Source organism: Peromyscus leucopus, chromosome 1, assembly GCF_004664715.2.
Source record: "Peromyscus leucopus breed LL Stock chromosome 1, UCI_PerLeu_2.1, whole genome shotgun sequence".
NCBI classification, from domain to species: domain Eukaryota; kingdom Metazoa; phylum Chordata; class Mammalia; order Rodentia; family Cricetidae; genus Peromyscus; species Peromyscus leucopus.
In genome coordinates this window covers 47255521-47282028 of record NC_051063.1, presented here as the reverse complement: position 1 = coordinate 47282028, position 26508 = coordinate 47255521, and the positions used below count along the sequence as shown (strand labels likewise).

Below are 26508 nucleotides of genomic sequence, written 5' to 3'. Positions count from 1 at the left end.
TTGTACTGAAACTCTCCTCTCACTACCCTTCCCAGCAACAAATATACAGATCACTTTTACAGACAGGATGCACTTACTATTTTTTTTTTCAGTAATAAAATTGAAGTTGGTAGAGTGTTTGCTGGGTATGCATGAAGCCAAAGCCTTGAGTTTGACCTCCGGGATGTTGTGGTGATCTGCATGACTCTAATGCCAGCAACCCGGAGGATCAGAAATTCAGGGTCATCCTTGGCCACATCTTGAGTTTGAAGGTCAGCCTGGGCTACATGAAACTATATTCAAAAAAAGGGGGGTGAGGAGAAAAAAAGGAACTCATGGAGTTGAATAAGCACTAGTTTTAGTGTCCTTTCTGAAAATACCATAGTATTACAGTGGAGATATTTAAAGGCTACCAAGTGAGTTCCAGGAAAGGCGCAAAACTACACAGAGAAATCTTGTCTCAAAAAACAAAAACAAAAAAATTTTTTTTTTCTTTTAGATTTTAAGCATATGAGTGTTTTGCCTGCATGTGTCTCTGTACTGTGGATGCATGATGTCTACTGAGGTCAGAAGATGGCATAGGCAATGGATGCCCTGGAACTGGAGTTACAGATGGTTGTAAGACACACTCTGGGTGCTGAGAAGCAAACTCCAGTCCTCTGAACAAATGTTCTTAGCAGCTGAGCCATCTCTCCAGTCCCTATCATGGGGGACTTTATACGTTTGTCTTTGTTTTAGGGAACAGAGTCTCATCATCTGTAGCCCAGGTTGGCCTAAAACTCGTGATCTTACTTGAGTCATGGTAGTAACGAGTATGATCCGGGACTCAGTTTCCTGGCATGTTTAAGGGATGTGACTTCCAATGTGTTTTTCTTTTTGAGATCATGACCCTTCCACAGAAAGGGCCTCTTACCTTGAGAAAACGGATCGAAAGAGCCGTGTAATTCCAGTTCCTGCCTCTGGGTCTTCCATTTAACCGAGACCTCACTTGACTCCTCCAGGTCCACATAGGGCATCAACATGACGCCAGCCGCCATCTAGCGGCGGGAAGGAGCAAAGGCGCCTCCCCCGGGCTGGTTCCCCGTGGTTGCCAGGTGACGGGAGCCACGCGCCGCCAAGGAGGAGGGCGCCGTACGAAGGATACGCAGGGTTGCAACAACACGACCTTCCATTGGCTGAAGAGCACTCAACAACCGCCTGAGCCAATGCGCAGATGGAAGCAGATGACGTCGATGCGACTCCTCCTCCCTGAGCTCCTAGGACGCTTCTGGAGATTGAGGTTCCCATCGCACCCCTCTGTGGCCCGGCTGCCCTATGTGCATTCCGCAGCTGCATCCGCTGATGCTGGTGATCCTGATGCTTCCTGACGCCGCCGGACCTCAGCCCTTCTCCCCAACCCAGGCTCTGCCCACTTCCCCGGCCCTGGGGCCAGTGACGCCCGAAGTGGCTACTGCAGCTCCGCCGGACTCTGAGGGCCCTACTCCCGGGACTCCGTCGATGCCCGAGAACGTGACCACAGACCCCTTCCCAGGTGATAATGCGGCGGTATATGGGATGGAAATACTGACTTTTCAGACCTAAAATTCTGTGGACAAAATTGACCTGTCACAAAGCCGGTAGGAGCTGTGTACCCGCGGGAAAACTTTGGGGAGCTTCATCTCGCTTTACTTTATCTTGCACAGCCTTGCCGATCTGCGTCTGTGACTTGACTCCTGGTACCTGCGATTTAAACTGCTGCTGTGACAAGGACTGCGATCTTCTCCATCCCAGGACCGTCTTTTCCTTCTGCCTTCCTGGTAGTGTAAGGTGAGCTGCCATGCTCTTAGAGTCTAGAAGTAAGAGTGAGCCTCCTACCCCTACGTCCTCCCCTAGGATGTTCCCTTGGGTTTTCTGGGAGTGATCCTTCTTTCTGTTTCTGTAGAACCGAGACATCCGGTAAAACAGAACCTGTGTGTTGAACCGCCGCTGCCCGCAGAGCCTCTCATTGGCATCAGACATCTGTGGGGCCCCTCCCCTCTTCCTACCCCTTGCGGCTCCTCAATATCTTCATCTTTCCTCACAGATCTTCCAGCTGGGTGTGTGTCGACAACTCTCTTATCTTCAGAAGCAATTCCCCATTCCCTTCCAGAGTTTTCACGGATTCCAGTGGAATTACACAGTTTTGTGTCCGTGTGAACAACTGTGAGTAGAAACTAGTTTGGCTGTTCTTGTCACTTAACATTTGTTAAGAGGTGGCTTTGTCTTTGGAGTTGCCCTGTCTGTTTCATTTTCTGAATCTCCATCTCTCACCCTCTCCTACCCTTTCCACTCCCTCTTCCTTTCAGTTAGTAGAGGACATAAGTAATTTCAGAACTCTCCAGTGACTCTCCATTACCTTGGAAATACTGCCCAGCTCCTTTAGTCTGGCAGTCATGGTGCTCTCATACCTGAGGTAACTCTTTTTTTCTTTTCTTTTCTTTCCTCCTTCCTCCCTTATTTTCTTTTTTTTCTATTTTTTGCAAGCTTTTCTCTAATGATCTTACACTGACCTTTTATTTTGCCAAATTAATGTTCCTTGTCCTTAAGATATGCCTTGAATTTCCCTAAATTTTACTTACTTTTCTCCTTGACTGAAGTGGTCCCCTTTTTCCTTGCATTTTGAAAAGCTTAGCTCTCCTAAGAATCTTCTGTTGCTTGCCTGAGTTGGAAGTGAGCCCATCCTCAGAAGTTCTGAGAGACTCCGTGTCTTTAGCCATTTCTTTAGAACTCATCGAGTTCCTTGTGTTCTTAGCAGTTTATGTGAATATTGTGACTCTCCAGATAAATTGTCAGCCCCTTAAAAGGACAAACCGTATATTTATTCACAATGGACAGGACCCCTTGACAATGATCATCGAGGTCTATTCTTACCAGAGTCTCTACATCACGGCGGAGTGGGAAAACTGCAGACCAGGAATTGGGACATTGGTGATCTACTCCTGGTTTGGCTAGCTTATTCTGAGGCTCTTGCAACTCATTTGCCTCTGAGGTGCCAAATGTCGTAGTGGGATTTGATGAGATGATCTCTAGGCTTCTTTTCACATTCATAGTTATATCAAAATCTAACTACCTTTAAACTGTTGGGTATTGGTATGTCATGTGCAATGGTGGACATTAACAAGGGTAGATGGATGGATGCATGGATGGAGGGAGGGAGAGAGATGATAGGTAGATGATACATAGATGGATTATAGATACATAGATGGATGATAGATACATAGATGGATGATAGATACATAGATGTTCTTGTTACATATGTATACAGCCTTAGCTTGTATGTCTCCTCTGTGTCGTCTCCTGGTCACCGCTTCCACCAGTACACCTGTACTGAAGTGAAGGGCAAGTGATAACTTGCTCTCACTGTAAAAGCCACGGGAAGAATGGATAGATATTGGCTGTCTGACCTCATCTTCTTTCTCCACTTCACTTTAACTTTTACTTACAAAGGTGGTGATAACTGGATTTGCTGTGAAGTAAATAGTCTTTCTGTGCAGTTTCTGGAGGAAATGTTAAACTGCTCCTGGAAGCTGCAGAGCTGGAAACCTCAGCTCCTAGAGATGCAGGGCAGATGTAGGAGGTGATACACAGACCAGATGTCAGCGCACCTGTGCTAGAAGGTGATGCACAGACCAGGTGTCAGTGCACCTGTGCTAGAAGGAGATGCACAGACCAGGTGTCAGTGCACCTGTGCTAGAAGGAGATGCACAGACCAGGTGTCAGCGCACCTGTGCTAGAAGGTGATGCACAGACCAGGTGTCAGCGCACCTGTGCTAGAAGGTGATGCACAGACCAGGTGTCATACACAGACCAGGTGTCAGCCCATCTGTTCCTGAGCAGTACTTTGTTCTGTAAAACTTACATTTATTTACTCTGTGTGTGTGTGTGGAGGGGGTGTGGGCACATGCATGCATGTGACATGAATACTTACCACAGCACACTTGTGGAGATCAAAGGACAGTTTATGAGAATCAGTTCTCTGCTTCCATCATGTAAGTCCCAGGGATCAACTTCAGGCCATTGTCAGTCTTGGTGGCAGTCACCTTTGCCCGCTGAACCATCTTGTAATACTTTCTCTTTTGTCATTGTTTTGTTTTTTGAGACAGAATTTCTCTGTGTAACAGCACTGGCTGTTCTGGAAATAGCTCTGTAGCCCAAGCTGGCCTGAACTCACAGAGATCCGCCTGCCTCTGCCTCCCAAGTGCTGGGATTAAAGGCTTGCGCTACCAACGCCTGACTTGCAGTACTTTCTTAAACTCTTGATGTTTGTTTGCATGAGATAGTGTGTGTTTGTTGTACTTCAAAGTTGTTTCTTATGTCAGATGCTTAAAAAGAAATGTTTTTACCTAAGTTTCTGTTCTTTTTAAAAACATTTTAGCAAAACTAAATTATTTCCAGAAGCTCCAAACAGTCAATGCAACCAACTTCGAGGCCCTGGCTGCAGAGTTTGGAGGCCAGTCCCTTACTTCAGCACCGAAAGCCCAGCCGCCATTAGCGTTTTACAGGGTGAGCCTGGAGAAAGGGGTGGGAGAGTCTGGTTTTCCTGAAGGTGCAGTTGGCAGTGTAACTTTGCAGTACCCTTCCTACAGTGAGATTAACCATTCTCAACTCTTAGAGGACAGTAAGCAAGCCAGCGAGTTATCTTTTGTTTCTGTTTCCTTTTTCTGGGCTGTTCAGTCTAACCTTGCCGTGAATAAATCTGTCCTCTATTTTATTCAGGCTGGGGATCCCATCCTGACTTACTACCCCCGCTGGTCTGTCGTGAGCTTACTGAGGCAGCCTGCTGCAGTGGGAGCTGGGGGATTCTGTGCTGAGAGCAATCCTGCAGGTGGGTCCGGGGCAGGCGTCCACCAGCCTGGTGCTGTTTTGGAACTAGGCCTTCTCACTCGCCTGTCTCACTCTTCGTGTTTCAAGGCTTCCTGGAGAGGAAGAGCACAACCTGCACTCGCTTCTTCGGGGACCTGGCCAGTAGCTGCACCTCGGAGCCAGCCCTGGACGCTGCCACTTACCACAACTTCAGAGTCCTGAAGGTAGGTGTCCTTTGTCCCCCTCTACAGACTCCCCTCACTCAAATCACTCTCCACTGTCACCTTAAGCTGGAAGTCACCATCCCTAAGACATGTAAGGTAGAGGGTATGGAAACTGTTGTCAGAAGAAAGATGGAAGAATTAGAGGCGATAGATCCACAAGACCTTGTCACCGTCCTCGCTAATGGGTTGACGTGAGAGAGCGAAGGAGCAGATGACAGTTCCCTGTTTCGCCAGAGTTCTTGCTTTTGGAGCTCTGTCTGGATAGGTAGACATTGCAGTCTGGCATCCAGCTCCACTCTCTGGCGTTTGGTGAAGGAGAGTCACATGGGAAATGAGAGGCCATACCATTTTTTTGATCTTCTCCTCCCCCACCATGTGTTTGGAGTCCTATGAAGTAGAAACTCCTGGTGATTTTATGAAAGGCATATACACCCTCATGCCTCTGTTTTTCACCTTTCCTAGGTTCCAAGAGGTATGACTGATCTTCAGAATACACAGGTAGGATGCTGTTTATATATGAGGCCAATTCATTCTAGATTATAATAATGAAAGAGATTGTAGGCATTTTTGTACCACAGTCAAGCATGGCTCTAGGCATAGCTTCACACGAGATAAAGATTGGTGAGATGTTGTTAAGTCTAGAAAACACCTAAGTTAAATCTAGCTAAAATGCTGCATTTGGAGTGGGCATCCCTGAGTCTTTTCATATACTAACGGGCATTGTCAATGTCGAGGGGAAGTGGAGTACAGAATTCTTTACATTTGATTGGCTGTGGGTCCTTGCATCATGTATAATAAGACTGGTGTCCCAAGAAGCTTGAGTTGAGATGTGCTGATTCAGAATGACTTGGACTTAAGTTGTCTGGCACTGGAGGGAGAGAAAATTGGGACAGTTGAGGGGGAGAAAGTGTTCATTTTAGCTCACTATGTAGCTAGAGGAGAGAAGGCCATTTTCAATGTCTGTTGATTTGCTTCTTTCTCTTACCAGCTCCAGGTTCCTGTAACACTTACCTCACAAACCAGTCCTCCTCTGTTGGCTGGGAACACGTGTCAGAATATAGTTTCCCAGGTATGGATTCTACACTGGTGCACATCGGTCAGTATCACCAGAGGGACCTCATCTTCCCAGAGGGGCTAGACTGACGCACTGAGCTGCTGGGATCGAGCCCGCCATTTCTTCCCTGCCAAATTTCCGTCATGTCCGTCACTACTGTCCTCCAGTGTTTCAGGTCCAGACTCTTCCTTTGTACACACAGTCTTGTGCTGATCGACTTTCCACATCTCCATCTGCTGACACAGTATCATATCAAAGTCTGAGAGGAGTCAGCTTTAGTTTTCTCTTATAGTCAATGGATGTGTAAAGGAGTAAAAATGATCTTAATCTTTTTTTTTTTTTTTGTTTTTCGAGACGTTTTCTGTTACTTTGCCTTTCTGAACTCACTTGTAGCCAGCTGCTCAACTCACAGAGATCCGCCTGCTCTGCTCCGAGTCTGATTAAGCGTCGCACCACGGCTGATCTTAATCATTTTTAAGGATTGTGCTCCCGTCTGTCCCCAGCTACTATTTTTATTTCTCTCCAGACACTGTGAGGGTCTAGTAACCCAGGTTTCCATTCTGTGCTTACCTTTGCTCAATACCACACCTACCTGTCTTTGACCACACTCAAAACCCTTGTCTTAAGCACAGCTCTTCTGTGATCCTTTCCTAAGACTCCTATTTGGTCTCTTTTCCATGTGCAAATGCAATATCAAGCCATCTTTATCTTTTCATGCTCTTATTTTTGGTGTGTTTCTGATTGCTGTCTAAGTCTCTTGCAAGCAGTTAACATACAGGCAGAAGATCTTGTAAATCCACAACTGTTTATTGATTGATTCTTCTTTTGCTTTTCAGGTCATCTATGAGATAGAGACCAATGGGACCTTTGGGATCCAGAAAGTGTCTGTGAGCTTTAGACAGACCAACCTGACTGTCAGGCCAGGTGTTTCCTTACAACAAGGCTTCCTCGTTCACTTCAGGGTCAGTGGCCTTCTCTCAGAGAGGGTTTCGGGGCTGAGTTCTAGAAAAAGCACTTTGCAGAACCAGTATCTATACTGAGTCTGTCTGTCTTTCTGAGCACCTCTCTTCTCCTACTACAATATCTTTAATAAAATCTCCCACTCTACTTCATAGAAAATAAATCATAACACTCTGTTTCTGTACTGCATGCAAAATAGAATCAGGATATTAAGGCCTGCTTTGCCCTCATTTGAGGTCTTGACATTCACTGTTCCTTAATTTGACTAGAGTGACAGATATTCAATACAAGTGTCGTTAACATTTTCTCTGATGCTCTGTTTGGGCCCAACCAGAGTGGTACTCAAATCAGAACTTGTTCAAGATGCTTACCATGAGTCTTAAGTTCAACAGCACACAGAAATTTTTTACTCTTTTTTTCTCTGTTTTGGATATTCATAATTTTGTTTCTCACTGAGTCTTTGGTTTGCAGCCTTCACTACTGTCCTCTGTCTTCCCTTCTTCTTCCTCTTTCCTCCTTTTGAACCGAGCAGAGTTCTTTCCAAGTCTGTGATCAGCCAAGCTCTGTGTTTCTCAAAGCCCTGTTACTGATTCAAATTAAATTTATATTTAAATTCCTCTGGATTTAGCCAGGCCACACAATACACGAAATCAGTATCAACATGTGAGAAGCAGTGTCAAGGGGTCCTTAGTAGGTCCTTGGCTTTAATCCTTGGCAGAATTAGCATGTAGTGAATTTCAGTTCAGATTGCCTAGCATATGCAGGACCCTAACTACGTTCAGTCCTTAGTCGTCCCCAAAACAAAACAACAAACAGATCACTCTGGATTTATTTTAGAGAGGGAAGAAAGGGAACAGTGGAGATAATGCTACAGTGTTCAGTGCAGCTCATAGATTGCCTGTTAGGAGGGAAGACGGAGTCCAGTGGGAAGCGTGTTTCACAGTAACTGTTTTCCTCCTGCTGCAGGCATTTGAACACGGCGTGGCTGCTTTTCCTACTCCGAGAAGTGGGAATCCCGGCTACCTCATCGGGAAGCCACTTTTGGCGCTAACTGGTGACTTTGGACACTCGGTATCTTTTGGGGAGCTGGGTAGACTGTCACAGCCTGTCAAGACATGCTGCTGATGTTTCGGCTTTTCCAGTTCTCAAGGTTCCCTTGGGCGTTGGTATTTAGCACTTTCTTTACCAAAGTATATCACGTTCTTAATGTTGATGCCACCAAAGGCTTTACAGCATAGACTAGCTGCAAGTGAGGATTGTACTGACTTTTGCTTATTTTGATGAGATACTCACATGCTAACATATATGTATTATATAATACACATGTAATACATATATATGGTTAATCATTTTTAGAAAAACTAACTCTCTGGTTTTTTTAACTGTTAGAAAAAACAAAATCATGACTAAATGCACAGTATATTAATTAATACAAATAGTGCTTAGGGAACGGTGAAACACCAATTTCCCAGCCCTGCCCACTTCCTGTTTCTGTTATAATCGCCTTGACCATCACTTCTGCACCTCAGATGACCCTGTTGCAGAGTGACGGTAATGGACTTTGCTCTGGTAAGAGACACGAAATACAGTTTGGAGTGAACACAGTATCTGGCTGCAAGTTAAGGTAATTATTTGCCTCAGAGCACGTCCCACCATTTTGTTTCTGTTTTATAGGGACACTATGTTGATGTAGTAACTGTTTAATACTTTAAATAATACTTTAGAAAATGATAGTCTTTATTTCTGTTACTGTATCGCTAAGTATTTTCTGATGGTGTGGAGTACCTGTTAAGGTTATTTAATCTATCATAATATCAGTTTTAATGTTGAGTGCTAATATGGCCACAACCATGTTAGTGTTGGACTCCAGCTTCCATGGCGTTTACTTACAGACCCACAGAGGTGAACTGCAGCCATTTGCAGAGGAAGATTTACCAGGCTCTTCATGGATGGCCCAGACCAGAGCACGTCGCCATCTTTGGTAATGCTGACCCAGCCCAGAAAGGAGGGTGGACCAGGATCCTCAGCAGGAACTGCAGTCTTTCAGTAAGGAAGGAAGCCACTGCTGACTGGCAGCTCCTTTCCCATCGTTGAAATTATGGATAGCAAGGCAAACCAGCCCGCCTTCTGTCTGTATTTATCATATAAAGAGGAATGTAAGGATTTATGACTGTTTGGGGTCACTATTGCAGGGTACACATGCAGCTAATCTATTTTCCTTACTTTAAAGAAACTTGAAGATAATCTAGGCAGCGGTTCTCAGCATGTGAGTCACAACCCCTTCCAGGTTTAAACAACCCTTTCACAGGGGTCATCTAAGACCATCCTGCCTATCAGATCTTTGCATTATGACTCATAATTACAGTTATGAAGTAGCAACAAAAATAGTTTTGTGGTTGGGGGTCACCACCGCATGAGGAACTGTATTGAAGGGTCTCAGCATTAGGAAGGCTGAGAACCACTGATGGCTGCTTATGGCTCAAAGCCATGCCGTATATGTCAAATATTCTCGTATTTTTTCCCATTACATTTTCATGTGTGTGCATATGTATGGAAGTCAGAGGACAGCTTGGAGAGGTGATCCTCTCCTACCATGTGCATCCTGGGGGCGCTCAAACTCAAGTTGCCAGGCATTGGCAGCAAGCAAGCTTTACCTGCAGAGCCGTGTTCCCAGCTACCCTTACAGTCTTAAATATTTGGTCAGTATAGGGTTGATTGTGAGGCTGGCAGCAGGCCCGTTCCCTTGTGACTGCAACAGGTTAGGTCTTTAGGACAATATGTGGCTCAGTGGAGAGCTCTTGCCAGATAATTGAATTGGGTTCGGTGTTCAGTGCCACCAAATAAAGATCACACTTCTCACATTTACCTAACGTGTGGTAATGGTTTAAAAGATGAAATCAAATAAGATGTATCTTCCTACATCTTACAATTATTTCTCTTAGGGTACTGCTTTAAATATGCTATGTTTCTGTTGTGAAGATTTACATGGCTTCCTGGTGCCTTCAGAACCGACTGTTTGGATGGCTTCAGAATCTGACCCTCATGTGTCTTTTTTAACTTGTCGTTGCTTCTGTGTTCACATCCTTTTCTTTATCCAAGTTGTCTGCTCAAGGCCACGGCCTTTCTTATCCTTGGTCCATAGAAAACACTTTGTAGCTGTCTCTTAGGGAGTGTTTCTCCTTGGCAACAAAAAGTTGTGTGCCTTTTTGGAAGTTTTATTTTTAATTAACATAAGTATATATTTATGGACTGTCTATAAAACTTCAGTATATCCATACAATATTTAGTCACCTCCTTATTGTTACCTTCAGAGTCAGTTAACTCCTCTTTCAAGCTCTTTTTTCTTTTAGTGCTGGAAATTAAACCTGCAAATTCTGTATAAAGTACATAATCAGTTATTGAAACTGTAGCTGCCCTGCTGTGCTGTGAGCATGAGAGATTCCTCTTCCTGTTTAACTGCAGCTTGGTACTGATTATCCCCCCCTCCTTCCGCTCTGTGCACCTCACCCCACCTTTAACTAGTCTCCGGTCATCACTGTAGGATTCTTCCCTTCTGTGTTAAGATCAACGTTTTCAGTTCCCACTCATGTGTGCAGTGTGCCCGTGTGTCATTTCATAGAATGTCGTTTCTCCATGTCCACCCATTTTACTACAGATGACAAGGTTTCCGTCTTTCTTTTATGAATGAATGAATGAATCTTATTCCATTATATGAAGACTGCATTTTCTTCATCCACTGATGGGAACCTTAGTTGTGATCCTGTCTTGGTTGTTGTGAATAGTGCTGCAGTAAACTATTTCTTTGACATGCTGATTTCATTTCCTTAAATGTATACACCCAAGAGTAGGCTAGGCAGACCATGTGATAGATGTGTCTTTAGTTTTCAGAACAATCTTCAACCTGTTGATAACTTTTAACTACAACTTTTTTTAAGATTAAGAACATTTATACAACCTAGTTCTGTGCTTCTTCTAAGTCATATGGGCCTTCTGTATTACTACATGATGCTTTAAAAATAATATCTGCTCAAGAGATGCTGAGAAGTGGCTCAGCAGTTAAGAGCACCCACTGGTAGCTCACAACTGCCTATGACTCTATCTGCAGCGGATCTGACACCCTCTCTAGTTTCCATGCACATCTGCACACATGTGCAAATACACAGACAAACACACACACATACACAAATAAAAATAAAACAAATATTTAAAAAAAAATGATGGCAACTGAGTGCATGCTTCTTTACCTTCTGCAGGCTGTTAACTGCACTTCCTGCTGTTTCATACCAGTTTCCCTGGAGATCCAGGTGTTGTGGGCACATATAGGACTTCAGTCCAACCCACAAGCTCATGTGGCAGGAGCCCGGTTCCTGTACCAGTGCAAGTCTGTACAGGTAAGTCATGTTCCTAGCAGCCATTTGATAACCAGAGCATCGTTAAGCTTCTGAGAGTATATGTTACCAATCAGTGTTTCTTTAGAGTGAGTCCCCAAAATGCATTTTCAAGTCTATCTTTCCAGCATGGTTATGAAAATTAGTATTTTGTCACAGTGAATACGACCATATCCATTCTCTGCCCGCCCCCCATTTCAGCAGTAAAGGTTAATTTCTTCTAAATAATCCTACTGATTTGACCACAGAAAGCATTTTCCACGCATGTGTGTTCACTGTGATAGTCACTCAATTAATAGTGTTTTGGATATGTTGATTGTGATTAAAGTTATTGGTATAGTTATCAATTCTCACTTCTGTAGGCTCCATTAAATAAATCCTTTCATCTGTAGTAAACATATGTCTGCTGTTTATAATGTGCTATAGCTTAGCATCTGCTTTGGTTTTAGAGTGTAATCTTTAGCTTTACAGGTTCAAAAGTATGTTAACTTTTAAACCTAAAAATAATGAGCTGAAATGATTTGTGTATGATTTGGCATGATAGTATTTTTTAATGAAAATTGAAACACTGAAATTTCTGTTTGTTGCAATATATTTACTTTCCAGAAAAGAACCTGGGAACTGCATTTGGGTCTAGTGTAACATACTTTTACTCTCCCAAGCAGCAGGGTTGGGCAACTTGGTTGTCTGCCTATCAGTGGTGTTAACATCAGGTTATCGGAAAGTTCCCTGAGAGCTTCCTCTTCTTTCTCTAGTGGACATGTTTCTGTGAGGCTCCTGTAGTTTGTTACAGAGACTGCAATGAATCGCTGATCATTCTTCCCAACTGTAACTTGAGTTCTGTTGTCACAGTTCTGTTTATGTGCTGCTTCTTTTCCAAAGTCTCTGACTGTCCTGGGCATTATACCATCCAGTGCCTTCTTTCTAATCTGGATATTTTACCTCATGTCTTTTTCTCTGGTAGTTTGCAGTTAACTTTTCAGGTTAGTTTGCGTTACCTACAGCACTATGGAGTCAATGAGTCCACCTGACAGAAGCGGATAATAGTTAGAATTTCCGCTGTTGTTTTGGTCATGAACCATTAACTAGTCCAGTGATAAGACTGAAAAGGGATCACAGAGGAACTGAGATGATGCAACTTCTGGCTCTTTGTGGTGATATTGTGTTCCCCAAAATATTGTGCACCCTAATAAACTTATCTGGGGTCAGAGAACAGAACAACCACTAGATATAGAGGACAGAAAATGGTGGCACACACGCCTTTAATCCTAGCATTCCAGAGGCAGAGATCCATCTGGATCTCTGTGAGTTCAAAGCCACACTAGAAACAGCTAGGTGTGGTAACAAGAGCCTTTAATCCCAGGAAGTGATGGCAGGAAGCAGAAAGGTGTTTTTGTTTTTTTTGTTTTTTTTTTTTGTTGTTGTTGTTGTTGTTTGGTTTGGTTTGGTTTGGTTTTTCGAGACAGGGTTTCTCTGTGTAGCTTTGCACCCTTTCCTAGATCTTGCTCTGTAGACCAGGCTGGCCTCGAACTCACAGAGATCTGCCTGCCTCTGCCCTCCTGAGTGCTGGGGCAGAAAGGTATTTAAAGTGTGAGGACGAGGAACTAAAGCTGGTTGGTTAAGCTTTTAGGCTTTTGAGCAGCAATCCAGCTGAGCTTCATTTAGATGAGGACACAGAGGCTTCCAGTTTGAGGAAACAGGATCAGCTGAGGAAGTGGCAAGTTGAAGTGGCTGTGGCTTGTTCTGCTTCTCTGATCTTCCAGAGTTAACCCAGTACCTGGCTCCAGGTTTGTTTTTATTAATAAGAACTTTTAAGATTCGTGCTACAGCTCTTGTTTTGGCTTCGGCTGAATAACCCACAGTTATCAGTCAGAACTCTGACCTAAACACTAGTGCACATCAATTTTATTGTTTATAAATTATACATCAGATAAAGCATTAAAGCCCAACAAAAAGACATTTAAGAAAAAAAATAAATAAATAAACGGAAAATCAGGCCAGAGGAAATACTTGCAATATATGTACCTGATGGTGTTCTTCATGTAGAATAAAGAACTTGTGTATCTCAGTCATGAGTTAACATTCTGGCCAAAGATATCTGTTCTGGTTCATAGACATGAGTGTAGCTGCAAAACACAATGTCAGAGGAAGCACCTCCAGCTTTTTAATAATAGTTTCCATTTGTAATGATTGGATGGAGAACATGGTAGTTTAAAAATTGACTAAGATGCAATATAATACATAAGGTGTACGTCCTGTTACAAAAGCCAACAAACCTAACCCAAACTCTTCATGTTGCTGGCTAGTAAATCTTATATTTAAGAAAGGATTTTGCTGCATTATAGATTGACGTGAAGCAAGTAAACCTCAAGCCTCAGGAAGTGTCGGTGATAATTTTTCTAAAGTAAACATCATAAAATATCATCACTTAAAGTAGAAATAAGTGAGGTCAACCATACATAACAGAACTGGAACCATAGTAAAAAGAAATGTGCTGCTGTGGCTGTATCATTGTTTGTCCCAACAAAAGAAATGAGTCGAGCAGAGTTTGAGGGAAGTGTTTTAGTGACTCACACACTGAATATTTGTTGCCCGTACATAACTTTAAAATGCAAATACAGAAAGTTTAGACCAAAATCCCAATTCAATACATCAAACATAACTAAAAACTTTGTTCTCTTTGTGGTAATAAAACTGCACTCTCAAATGGTCAGCCACATTTGGCATTACTCAGTGACCTGATGAGTACAATTCCATCCCTTCTAACTGGGCAGTCTTCTGGACGGTGTTTACTCTCAACCCTCATACAACTGTAAGACTCTTGGTTTTAACTGGAGTATAATTTGTGGGAGCCCACAGAGGTTTCCTAGTGAGATCTGAGCTTGCTTTATGCAGCAGGGCTACATGTTGACCATGTGTGTGGTTACCAGGTGTTTGGAAGGGTCTGCACTTGGCTGTGCTAGTGGGAGGTCTTTTGCTCCACTCCTTGGCATTTCTTTAAAAAGCCGTTTAGAAGCTACAGAAGGGGCTGGTGGATGAGGATCCAGGCCCTCCCGAAGCTATCCTGTGTTTCTACCTGTCTCTCTCCCCTCTAAATTTCTATCTAAATCTCTTATCCCATACTCCTCAAGAGTACCCTGGGGGAAAAAAGTGGGGGCAGGTCCCCCACAATAATTGTACGTGTTTCTGGGGATACAGAATGAGATTTTGAAACAAGATGCAATGATCAAATGAGAATAATGAGCACTTCTATCTGTTCATACATGACCTTAATTTCCTCTGTAAACCCTCCTTCACCCACATTTTTCTTAGATTATCATCTCCCCATTTCACTGAAAGGGTGGGTTCTGTCCCTATTTCCTGGATGCGTTGTTTCGAAGACATCTTGAAAGTCTAGTCAAGTAGCAGCTCTGAGTGTGTGTCCTGTGTGCAGCTAAAATCTGTTCAACACCTTGTTGTGTGCAGCTTCTTAGCCACTAAGACTCAAAACTTTACTATTGAGTAGACCCGGGTGTCACAGTTGCTGCCTTGGGCTCATGGTTATGTGGGAAATCAGTTCTAGGTGTTTGCCGACCTCAAGTCCCTGAGCTGAAGTCTTTCCTCTGCCTTGGAAACTGTATCAGGCTTTTTCTTTTGGGCCACCAACCAGCCCCCAAATCATGACACAGGGATTTACTATTAGTTTTGAATGCTCGGTCTAGCTTGGGCTCGTTTCTGGCTAGCTCTTTTAACTTAAATTAACCTGTTTCTCTTTATCTGCCTCTTGCCTTGGGGCTTTTTACCTTTCTTGCTTCTGTGTATCTTACTCTTGCTGCTCCTCATGTCTGGCCAGTTGGGGTCTGCCTGGCTTCTGGCCCCAGGCGTCTCCCTCGTTCTCTCCTCTCTCCTTTTCCTCCTCCTCTTCTCTCTTGAACCTAGACTTCTCCTCCTACTTATTCTCTCTGCTCACCAGCCTCACCTATCCCTCTTCTGCCTAGCTATTGGCTGTTGAGCTCTTTATTAGACCCATCAGGTGCCTTAGGCAGACAACACGTCTTTATGTAATTAAACAGATGCAACACAAACAAATGTAACACATCCTTACATAGTTAAACAAATTCAGCATAAACAAATGTAGCACATCTTTACACAGTTAAAGTAATATTTCACAGCATAAACAAATGTAACACATCTTTGCCCAGTTAAAATAATATTCCACAACAGGAAACCAAATGAAAAAGAGCCAGATACAGGATTTGAATGTCAAGGTGGTCAATATGCCAGCTACCCTGATCTGATTATTCCCTACTGTATATGTCTTAAAAGAGTACACTGTACCCTAGAAATATATATATGATTGATATGTTTATTAAAATTTTAAGCTAAAAATTTTATTTATTTACTTATTTTTTGGTTTTTCGAGACAGGGTTTCTCCGTGTAGTTTTGGTGCCTGTCCTAGATCTTGCTCTGTAGACCACACTGACCTTGAACTCACAGAGATCTGCCTGGCTCTGCCTCCCAAGTGCTGGGATTAAAGGTGTGCACTGCCACTGCTCGGCTAAGAGAAAAATTTTAAAAGAGAGTCAGACAAGTACACATTAAAATATCAGTTTTGGGTCCAGGAAATGGTTCAGCCAATTAGAGACACCTGCTACCAAGTCTGAGTTTGATCTCTAGGACCCACATGGTGGAAGGAGGGAAGTGACTTCCACAGGTTGTTCTCTGATCTGCACGCGCGCGCGCGCGCGCGCACACACACACACACACACACACACACACACACACTGCATGCACACAAAGACTAAAAATAAAAAACTTTAAATGTCGTAGAAACTAAAAAATCAATTTTATTACTGATAAATACGCTCTAGGTAGACGTGGATTGGGTATCTCCATCTGAGGCCACTACCCCATTTCTAACCACAGCTAGTGTCCTCCCAGGACATCTAGGCAATTAAAAGTGTGTCTTCCTCCTGAAAGCCCTGCAGTGAGTCAGCACATTAATTAAGTTCCTACACAACACCAAGTCTGGAAATGAAAATTCAATCCCTGTTCCATTTTCCATACCAAAGTATTTCTGACCATTCTAGCCAGCTCATGGGCATTCTTTAAATAACGCTTTTAGATGACACATTTTTCCAAGTTTGTTAATATACCTCATTTTCATTCTAAAGTTCCTAGGGACGAAATTAAGGTCCTAGCAAAAAAAAAAAAAAAAAAAAAAAAAAAAAAAAAAAAAAAAAAAACCTTATCATAAGTTAAGTTCCAAAGGAAATTTATTACTTATTCTTAAGTTTTCCATGTTAAACATGCCCTGATTTTCTTTGGTTAGTCTCAGCTAGTTTTTAAGTGTCTGGCTGGAGTCTTGTATTCCCTGGGCCATTTGTACCAAGGCAGGCTGTTCTGGGATGAAGTGGCTGAGCATCTCGGTTCTGTGCCAAAGCTGTGGTGAGTGTGGCTGTTTTTACAAAAGAACCCCGAAAGTTCATATAGCCTTTGAGATTATCACTGGCTTCTCTTCTAGAAGACCCAGGTTCAGTTACCAGCACCCACATCACAGCTTACAACTGCTAGTAACTCCGATTCTTGAGGATCCAACACCCTTTGCTGGCCTCCCTGGATAGCAGGTGCACACACACATGGTACACAGGTATATGTGCAGGCAAAAACATCCATGCACATAAAATAAATCTTTAAAAACACAAATAAATAAATGAACTCCAGAAAATAGTAGGTATGTGCATCAGAGGACACAGGGAAAACAGGACAGTTTTGTTCCAGGTTCTACAAGATAATTATTTTCAACTCCTGGGCTTGATTAGCACATCTAGAAGTCCTGTCTCTGAGATTGGCTATGGGGGTCAGCCTTACATGGGTATTTCTCCTCTATGGGGGTCAGCCTTACATGGGTATTTCTCCTCTATGGGGGTCAGCCTTACATGGGTATTTCTCCCCTGTGGGGGTCAGCCTTACATGGGTATTTCTCCTCTATGGGGGTCAGCCTTACATGGGTATTTCTCCTCTATGGGGGTCAGCCTTACATGGGTATTTCTTCTCTATGGGGGTCAGCCTTACATGGGTATTTCTCTATGGGGGTCAGTCTTACATGGGTATTTCTCTATGGGGGTCAGCCTTACATGGGTATTTCTCCTCTATGGGGGTCAGCCTTACATGGGTATTTCTCCTCTATGGGGGTCAGTCTTACATGGGTATTTCTCCTCTATGGGGGTCAGCCTTACATGGGTATTTCTCTATGGGGGTCAGCCTTACATGGGTATTTCTCCTGGGAGCCTCCCCTCTCATTGACTTGAATTGGTGGATGGTTGGGGAATCTTTTTAAATCTAGGAGTCTGTGAATCTGATAATTGAAGTAAGGTTTTGTTTGTTTTTCCCAAATTCTTTTTTTTTTTTTTCCCATGAAATTTCGGCCATCTTCATTGCTTCGCTGTGTATTGTTTTAGAGCTGCAGCTCCCGGGCCTGCTGTCGGGAGCTGCTAAGCATGTTATAGCAGTGACTTAGTCATCTGCCCTTTCTGCTCAGTCAGCTCCCTAGTTAGAGACAGTGAAAGTCTCTTTCGAGACAGGGTCTTCTATAGCCCAGACTGGCCTCAAATTTGCTGTAGTCAAGGGTGGCCTTAAACTCCTGATCCTCCTGCCTCTACCCTCCAAGGACATGTGTGCCAGGCTCTGAGAACGAGTCCCTAGGTGCACCTGTTCACAGTTCTGGAGTCGTGGGCTGTTAGAAATTTGTTTGCTTGTATCTCACACAAAGAGAATGACACAGGACCATTCCAGAAGATGTATATTGCTTAGAGCACGTTTGTTTTCAGTCCAGAGAAAATAATTCTGGTGGAGACTCCATGAACTATAAGTAGAGCTGACCTATCCTTGCCTCCCTTCCTGTAGGAGCACCAGCGAGGGATAGAAGTATCTTTGACAACTCTTGTGAACTTTGTGGACATTACTCAGAAGCCAGAGCCACCACGGGATCAACCTAGAACAGACTGGAAACTGCCGTTTGATTTCTTCTATCCTCTCAAAGTGGCATTCAGCAGAGGGGCCAATGTTCAGGACTCAGCCTCGCCTGTGCTCATCCTGTGCATCTTTCTGCTTGGAGTTCTCAACTCACAGACTAAGTGAAAACGGAAAATAACCAGGTTTCATTTTTCCCTATGGGAAATTCTAAGATGGCCTGCTTGTCTTGGCCGAAGAGGTCCTCACTTACTCATGATTCCAGGAGGACATTTAGGGAAACAGAACCTCACTAAAGGAAATTGTTTTCCCCATTTTCTCACTGTGTAACCTTGGCTGGCCTGGAGTTCCCAGTGTAAACCAGGCTAGGCTCAAACTCAAAGAGATCCCCCCTGCCTCTGCCTCCCTACTGCTGGGATTAAAGGCGTGTGCTGCCACCATGCTCAACCAGGAATTTTTATAAATTCAAGATGGTATTCTAAAATGCCATCAAAAATATTTCATCATGATAGCTTTCAGCTTAGGACTCCACAGAACTACAGGTACACTCTGGGTTCTCTGCTTCTAAAGCTGGGCAGGCCAGAGCCTCCACCTCTTCACGTCGTATCTTGTCTCTCTAAATATTTGCAAGATCTGTCCAGCTGCTCACAGGCACATGTTCCTGCTGTCACCCAGACTGAACTCAGAAGGGCTGGACCCTGCACCAGTGCCGGCAGTTCAAGCCAGGAGACTGCTGGCTCTGTATTTTGTCTGGCTCTTTTGCCAAAGTGTGGCCACACCCCTTGCCCAGACCCGAGTTAGGAAAGTAGTTCTTTCTGCTCATTTTCCAAAGTGAATGGAATCCCAGCTCTTCTCAGTAGCAGACGGCCCCACCGTTCCTTTCTGTCCTTTCCTACTTTGTGGTGTGGAGAAATAAAAGTGACTGAGAACTCTGATGTGTTAAATCCATCGTTGCGGCAGAAGCTGACACCCTGTGAAACACCTGAACATTTTTATGTGTATGAGGTTTAAAGGGAGTTGGGATCCTATAAATTGTACAATAGTATTCAAATGGAGGACTTGGGGTTTTTTTTGTTATTTTTTTTTTTTTATCCTGGAGAAATGCTCTTCATTACTCCAATTTTATGACCATGACATCTATTTGAAATCTGATTGTTTAAGGGTAAGGCTTTGGTTATTTGCACAGAACCCTGAGTGCCTGGCCAATTCACACACAGTAACATGCACAGAGACTTCTTGAAGATGTCATTTCCTATTCTTGATTGAAGACTCCTTGGTTAAAAATTATAGTAGAAAATTTGAAACTTAAAGACTCATGCTATTATTTTAATTAAGGCAAATTTTTGAAGGAATAAATGTCATATCTAATAATTTTAAACATTAAGCCTTTAACATTAAAATAAAAAAAAAAATTAAATGAAAAAAAAAAAAAAAACTGAAGGATCATTGAATAGGAGACAGTTATTGCTTGATCATTGGACAACTAAATGGATCCATTGTTCATTCATGATTCTGTTTAAACTTTATAGACGCTTCTCATCTAGAAACTACTGCTGACTGAGTTACAGTATCAGTAATTAAGTAATTCTTAAAAAAAAAAATTAAGAAAAATTAAAAATAAAATAAATAAAAAATAAAAAAAAGAGTTAAGATGTAAAAGACTAATTCCAGTGAAACATGGAATTCTAAGTCACCATCCCCCTCTGAGTGATATGTGCCACTAGAGACACATTTGTTTGGAGACAGTCAATGGGGCTTACATTCTTGAGGGATGAGCTTTGACTACACAATGAGATCATAATGTACATCAAAACTCTACAGGCTTGGGAAAATGAATGGGAGGGGAAAGTGACCTGGGAACCTGGACAACCTGAGGGCAGACCCAGATATTCCTGTGGACTAAACTTACTGTAGGAAAATACTAAATGCATGAAACAGAGGTGGAAGCTCCCTGTGTGGGAATTTGAAAGCCAGGCAGAGAGGATTTCTGTTCTATCATATATTAATGCTCCGAAACCCAAATTGTCTTTTAATAAGACACTTAGTTATAATCCTGCTTCAGGAGCAGAAAATGCTGACTATATACACCATCTCCAACTGCTTTATTATTTTGCTCCCTTCCAGAGTCCTTAGCAAGTAGCCAGTTTCTCTGAAAAGGGCCAAGTTCTCGCAGCAGTTACTACTAAGGACAGTCGGGAGCTTGGGAAGCACAGTTCTCAACAGAGTCTGTGACACAGATGTCATCTAGCGCAGCAGCCTTGGCTCCCAGACATAGTCACTCTGACCACTAGGTTTAGAGTACTTGGGGTCTTCAAATTTGGTCTTAAAGGTTAATAACCCCATGTGACAGCTGGTCCTAAGTTGTGGATTAGCTGACACCCAATCCACCTCGAGCCAACTGTTGCATGAATCTTAATTGGTCTTATAATAAAAACCCAGAGCTACAAGTTCTTTCCAGAATCAGTCCCTCTCCCTCTGTTCTTTGTGCAGATGTTTATTCCTATGCCCTAGGCTATGAAACTATTCTCTGTCTTTAAAATTTCCATCTAGCTAACATGGAGCCTTCTGAAATTTTCTTTTAGATTTATTTTTATTTTATGTGTTTGAGTCGTTTGCTTGCACATATGTCTCTGGATCACATGCATGCCTGAGTATGATGGTTGTGAACCACTGTGTGGGAGCTAGGAACTGAACCCAGGTCCTCTGTAAGAACAAGTGCTCTTAACCATTGAGCCGTCTCTCCAGCTCCTGAAAAACCAGGCTTTTAAAGTGCACAATTCAGCCCTGTGGGAATGGTTCTGTTGGTAAAGTGTTTGCCATGAAAGTGTAAGGGCTGGCATTTAGATTCCCAGAATTCAGTTAAAAAAAAAAAAAAAAGCCTGGTGGACATGGCAGCTTGCCTGAATCTCTGATCCCTGTGTGACAGGCAAAGACAGGGAATCCCTAGAATAAACAGGCTAGCCATACTAGTCAAAGCAGAGAGTTCCAAGCTCAACTGAGAGACTCTGCCTCAGTGAATAAGGTGAGTGATTGAAGAGACCCAATGTGCCATAGGTCTATGCACACACACATGCATGCACACACACACACGCTCGCATGCGCGCACACCCACACATGCACATACACTGAAAACATTTACCAGAAAAACTCTTAAGTGTGTAAGTCAGTGTAGTGACAACAGCAATCGTCACTAACACCAGTTTTTTCATTACCCTAGAAAGAAAAACTCATTTGCAGCTTCTTCCCATTCCCCCTCTCCTGGTAGGTGTCATTGATTTTTTTTTTTTTTAACTCTTTGGGGGCCCACCACCCAGCTCCCAAATTAATACATGGAGACGTATTCTTACTTATGAATGCCCGGCCTTAGCTTGGCTTGTTTCTAGCCAGCTTTTCTAAATTAAATTACCCCGTTTCTCTTTTACTACATTTTGCCTTTGGACTTTTTGCCTTTATTCTATATATCCTTCTTCCCTCCTTACTCTGTGGCTGGCTGGGTGGCTGGCCCTGTTCTACACAGCAAGTTCCAGAGCCAGTAGGATGGCTCAGCAGGTAAAGGTGCTTGCTGCAAAATCTGATGATCTGAGTTCAATTCCAAGAACCCACACAGAAGAAGCTAAGAATGAGCTTCCATGTGTTCTGCCCTTCCCAAGTCACTCAACCAATCAGTTAAGAACAGCAAGTTCCAGGGAAGCCAGGGCTATGTAGTAAGGCCCTATTCTAAATGTCCGGCTTTGTGCACAACTTCCTGGCCACATTCAGCCTTATTCCCGTTTGCAAAAACAGAAGTCAAGTCCACCCTCACAGGCAAACAAAAAACAAAAAAAAGATTTGTTTTATCTGTGAGGAAGATACCACTGTTGAATTACTTCCTTGATTTCTGAAGAGAGACAAACAAGCTTTTTTATGTGCCTAGGATTTGGTTTTCCCTTATCCATAGTCACCTAGCCTACTCCTCTCTCCCTAATGGCAAAGTAGAACATTAGTGGCAAAATAATAAACTGTAAAAAAAAAAAAATAATCAAAATGGGAGAATGTTAAGGATTTTCATGTTTGAGTCTTTGAAACACTATTAGATAGGATATTGTTGCAGAGCCCAGGCTGACCTGGAACTCACTATTTATGTAGCCCAGGCTGGTCAAGGGTCTCAATCCTCTGACCTCTGCCTCTGGAATGCTGGAATTGCAGACATGCCCATGAGCCCAGCTTAACAAGGATGCTGTTAATAGCCAAATTTCTTTTGGGCACTAGGGGGTCAATTCCTATTTCCTTTTTGAGAAATCTAAAATAAATAAATAAAAAAACTAAAGAAATCAAATTTATTCACTCCTCAAATACTTACAAAGTATCTTTTATTTCCAGAAGCTTGGAAGGCAGACAAGCATTGCCTAAGGTGATGTGTGGGTGAACTGAAGAACCAGAATCAGCCTTCTAACTCACAGAGAACCCCACTCCTCTAGTCTAGTTATCCACAGTGCCCTAGCTATATAAGAATCTTTTTGAGAAGCCCCGGTACTAGATCTAACCAGCTCCTGCTGTTTTGTTTCTCTTGACTCTCCGCCCCCACCCAAAATGTGCTCAAAATTTAACACGTGCCTGGCACTGACACTCTTCCCAAACCACAGCTCCCCTCATCTTCCTAGCTGTCACCTGCAGTACCATCACATTCCAAAGAACACCTCTTCCTGGTGCTCACCCTTGCAAGCGCTGAGTGCTGTGAACTCTCCTTCCTTTTTCCTCCCATGCCCCCTCTTGGAGCCGTTTGTCCACCCATCATTTCTTCCGTGGACCTTTGCAATAGGCTAACCAACTTCGTAGCTTCTACAGCTCTTTATGGATTTCTGACACAAAAACCTGATCATATCATTCCAGGCCTTAAAAAGTTTGGATTTACTAATATGGTGGCTCCATGAGATTCAAAATCTTTAACATAGCACAGAACATACATGAACACAGAACATGATGCACTCACAGCCAGATATCTCTCCTGTCATCTGTTGTGGGGTATTTACCAGAGAAGGCTGCTCAGACAAGGGTTTAAGCCAATATAAAGTCTTTATTAGCAGGCAGGTAACTACACTGGCATTTGGAGGCTTTCTCAGGGTGAGCATTTAAGCAGAAAAACTATGTCCTGGGTTGATAACACTTCAATTAACAAGAGTAGGTAGGCAGAAGCAGAATTATAAAAGTAAAAAACAAAGTCAGTACATTTAGAGACTTTCCCAGAACTGTGGACTTTGATGAATTAGGTCTGTGTTTTAGTTTTGATAGGTGGTGCAAGACAGCTGAGTTTTACAACCTGAATAGTGCTTCCATCATGAAGTCAGTTGTGCTAAGGTCTCTTCTTGTGGAATATTTAACTATGCAAAGATGTGTTGCATTTGTTTATGTTGTGGAATATTTAACTATATAAAGATGTGTTGCATTTATTTAATTATGTGAAGCTGTATTGCTGTTTTACCTTGCCTGCCTAAGACACCTGATTGGTCTAATAAAAAGCTGAATGGCCAATAAATAGCGAGGGAGAAGATATAGGTGAGACTTCTGGGCAAGAAGAATAAGTAGAAGGAAGAATTTAGGCTTGGTGGAAGAGAGAAAAAGAGACCAGGGAGATGCCAGGGTGTAGCTAGAGTTTTCCTGCCTTGCCCACAGTCAGGACAAATCTTTGTCACCCGCCAGTCCCACAGCCACTCAGACCCGACCAAGTAAACACAGAGACTTATATTGCTTATAAACTGTATGGCCATGGCAGGCTTCTTGCTAACTGTTCTTATAACTTAAATTAATCCATTTCTATAAATCTATACCTTGCCATGTGTCTTGTGGCTTACTTGCATCTTCACATGGTGCTGGTCATGACAGTGGCTGGCAGTGTCTCCTTCCGCCTTCCTGTTCTTTCTTTTCTCCTCTCTGTTAGTCCTGCCTAAACTTCCAGCCCAGATACTGGCCAATCAGTGTTTTATTTATTGACCAATCAGAGCATTTGACATACAGACCATCCCACAGACAGACACAGAGGAAGCAGCAAAGTAAAGAAAGGTAAAAAGCCCTGAGGCAAGATGTAGATGAATAGAAACAGGTTAAATTAAGTTGAAAGAGCTAGTGAGACAAGCCTAAGCTAAGGCTGAGCATTTATAATTAATAATAAATTTCTGTGTCTTTATTTGGGAGTTGGTTGGCAGCCCAAAGAAAATTCCAACTATTAATGGCACCCAATGTGGGGCCTGAATTTCCACACAGGGCCCAAGAAAGCTGAAAAACAAAAACAAAAGGAAAGGTGCAAAACTACACAGAGAAACCCTGTCTCAAAAAAACAAACAAACAAAAAAAAAAAAGACTCTACTCTCAGGGACCCAAGGAGGGGGCAGAGCCAGCTGCAAGAGCCACACAGCAAAGGGCCTAGCAGCCACTTACAAGTTTAAGGTTTGGCCCATGCTGTCAGAGAATACTACAGGTGCACAGTAAAACAGGTCCAGACCAGAAAAAAATAAATAAAAATTTTAGACAGGTTACAGTGTGCATAGGTGCTTAAGAAAGAAAAGAAAATTGGTATAGATAGTTGTAGGAAAAACTGAGTAGTTTAAAAAGAATTAAAGTCTTTAAGAAAGCATAAACTAACATAAAAGGAATACGCCAGTAAAAACAAGAAGCACACAGGGAGTCTGGATCCTGTGTGGTGTTTTGTTGATTTTGAATTTTTTGAATGCTGATGAGTGAATGACAGCTGCTGAGAGACATGGGATTGTAAAAGGAACTGCTTAATTAAACCAGCCCAGATACTTTAGGATGTCTTAACTTTAAAATGGAATTTAGAAAATGTTTTGCATTGGGGGACAGGTTATGCTTTTGTTTCCACAGGAAATGAAAGGCTGTGGATTCCTTCAAAATTAATAGAGACCAGATTTGATTGTGAGAGTCCCTGAAAATCTTGGCTACAGACATAAAGAATAAACCTAAGCCAGGTGGTGGTGGTGCACGCCTTTAATCCCAGCACTTGGGAGACAGAGGCAGTCAGATCTCTGTGAGTTTGAGGCCAGCCTGCGCTGCAGAGTGAGTTCCAGGAAAAGCTCCAAAGCTACACACACACAAAAAAACCTGTCTCAAAAACAAATAAATAAGTAAATTTAAAAAAAGAATAAACCTAAAAAAAATTACATAAGGGGTGATGTATATGCTGACCCCTTGACATGGGAACACCTCTGAGACTAGATGAGAGATGATAAATCTTGTTGGTTACAGAGTCCTCATGACTTATTTTTACATGCTATCCTTTCATAGGGCATGGATAGAAGTTTGGTTATACAGTCCAAACAAACTTATAAAGTTGACAGATGTCATTTACCTGCTCAAACATAAAACAAAAAATCATCTTTGTCTGGATTGTGTACAATGCACAGTCCATACTTGTGTTAATGCAGATATACATGTTACCTTTGAAAGTTTGTGTGTTTTCAGAGCAAGAGGGCCAGACACCAATGAAAATGGGTGGTCCAGGTGATCCAGCCTCTCAGAGTGCCTCTTGCAGTTTCCTGAGAGTTCTGAATGCAGAAAAGATTCGAGGCTGCTGACTAAGAGGATCCAGCTTCACAGACTATTCTAACCAAACTTCAGATAAGCCTTGCACTTTCCTATTACACAGAGACTGGACAGCAAATGTTATAGCTAGTTTTCTTAGGACTTGACCATTATCTCAATTTTCTCAAGGTCCCCTGGAGATGCTGTCACCCCTAGACAACAGGAAGCAGTCTAGAGAACACAACACCCACATTCCCAAGAGGTGGAGTATGTGGTTTTTGGTCATTCAGTGGGTTATAGATGTTTTTCATCATTTAGTGGGAATATAGGATATAGGATAAAAAAGAAAAACAACTATTCATCTCAAATATTTTACATTGGTATGGATTTTTGTATATTGATACAAATTTAAGGTTATTTTTGTTATACTGTACATATGTTTTTACTCTTGTTTAAGGTATTGTACCTATGCAGCTCATTTAAAAATGTAATATAAAGTTGTAGTCTTTGAAAGCTAGTATTATAAACTCTTTAGGATAATTGAGAAATGGAGGTTAGTAGTCATCTGTAATAATCAAATTTGTAGTTAGTTATGTTTTCAAGGTTAAACAGATAAAT

The 26508-nt window shown here is 42.5% G+C and overlaps 1 protein-coding gene across 1 annotated transcript; it reads left to right on the top strand.

Moving 5' to 3' along the window:
* Window positions 1–1212: 1212 nt before the first annotated feature.
* Tctn3 (tectonic family member 3) lies at window positions 1213–19425 on the top strand. Its single transcript, XM_028889405.2, has 14 exons — window positions 1213–1510; window positions 1662–1785; window positions 2042–2160; window positions 4373–4500; window positions 4714–4822; window positions 4909–5024; window positions 5487–5522; window positions 6013–6093; window positions 6915–7040; window positions 8005–8109; window positions 8568–8662; window positions 8931–9084; window positions 11292–11429; window positions 18313–19425. The coding sequence occupies exons 1-14, from the start codon at window positions 1294–1296 to the stop codon at window positions 18544–18546; spliced, it is 1782 nt and encodes a 593-aa protein (XP_028745238.1). The 5' UTR covers window positions 1213–1293; the 3' UTR covers window positions 18547–19425.
* Window positions 19426–26508: the final 7083 nt, after the last annotated feature.

What these genes read in the sequence shown, in the direction of transcription:
- Tctn3 (XM_028889405.2), top strand. Translation starts at nt 1,294, where the DNA reads ATGTGCATTCCGCAGCTGCATCCGCTGATGCTGGTGATCCTGATGCTT. An exon ending in TGCTGAGAGCAATCCTGCAG is followed by an intron (nt 4,823 to 4,908) that starts GTGGGTCCGGGG and finishes TCGTGTTTCAAG; the next exon opens with GCTTCCTGGAGAGGAAGAGC. An exon ending in GCTTCCTCGTTCACTTCAGG is followed by an intron (nt 7,041 to 8,004) that starts GTCAGTGGCCTT and finishes CTCCTGCTGCAG; the next exon opens with GCATTTGAACACGGCGTGGC.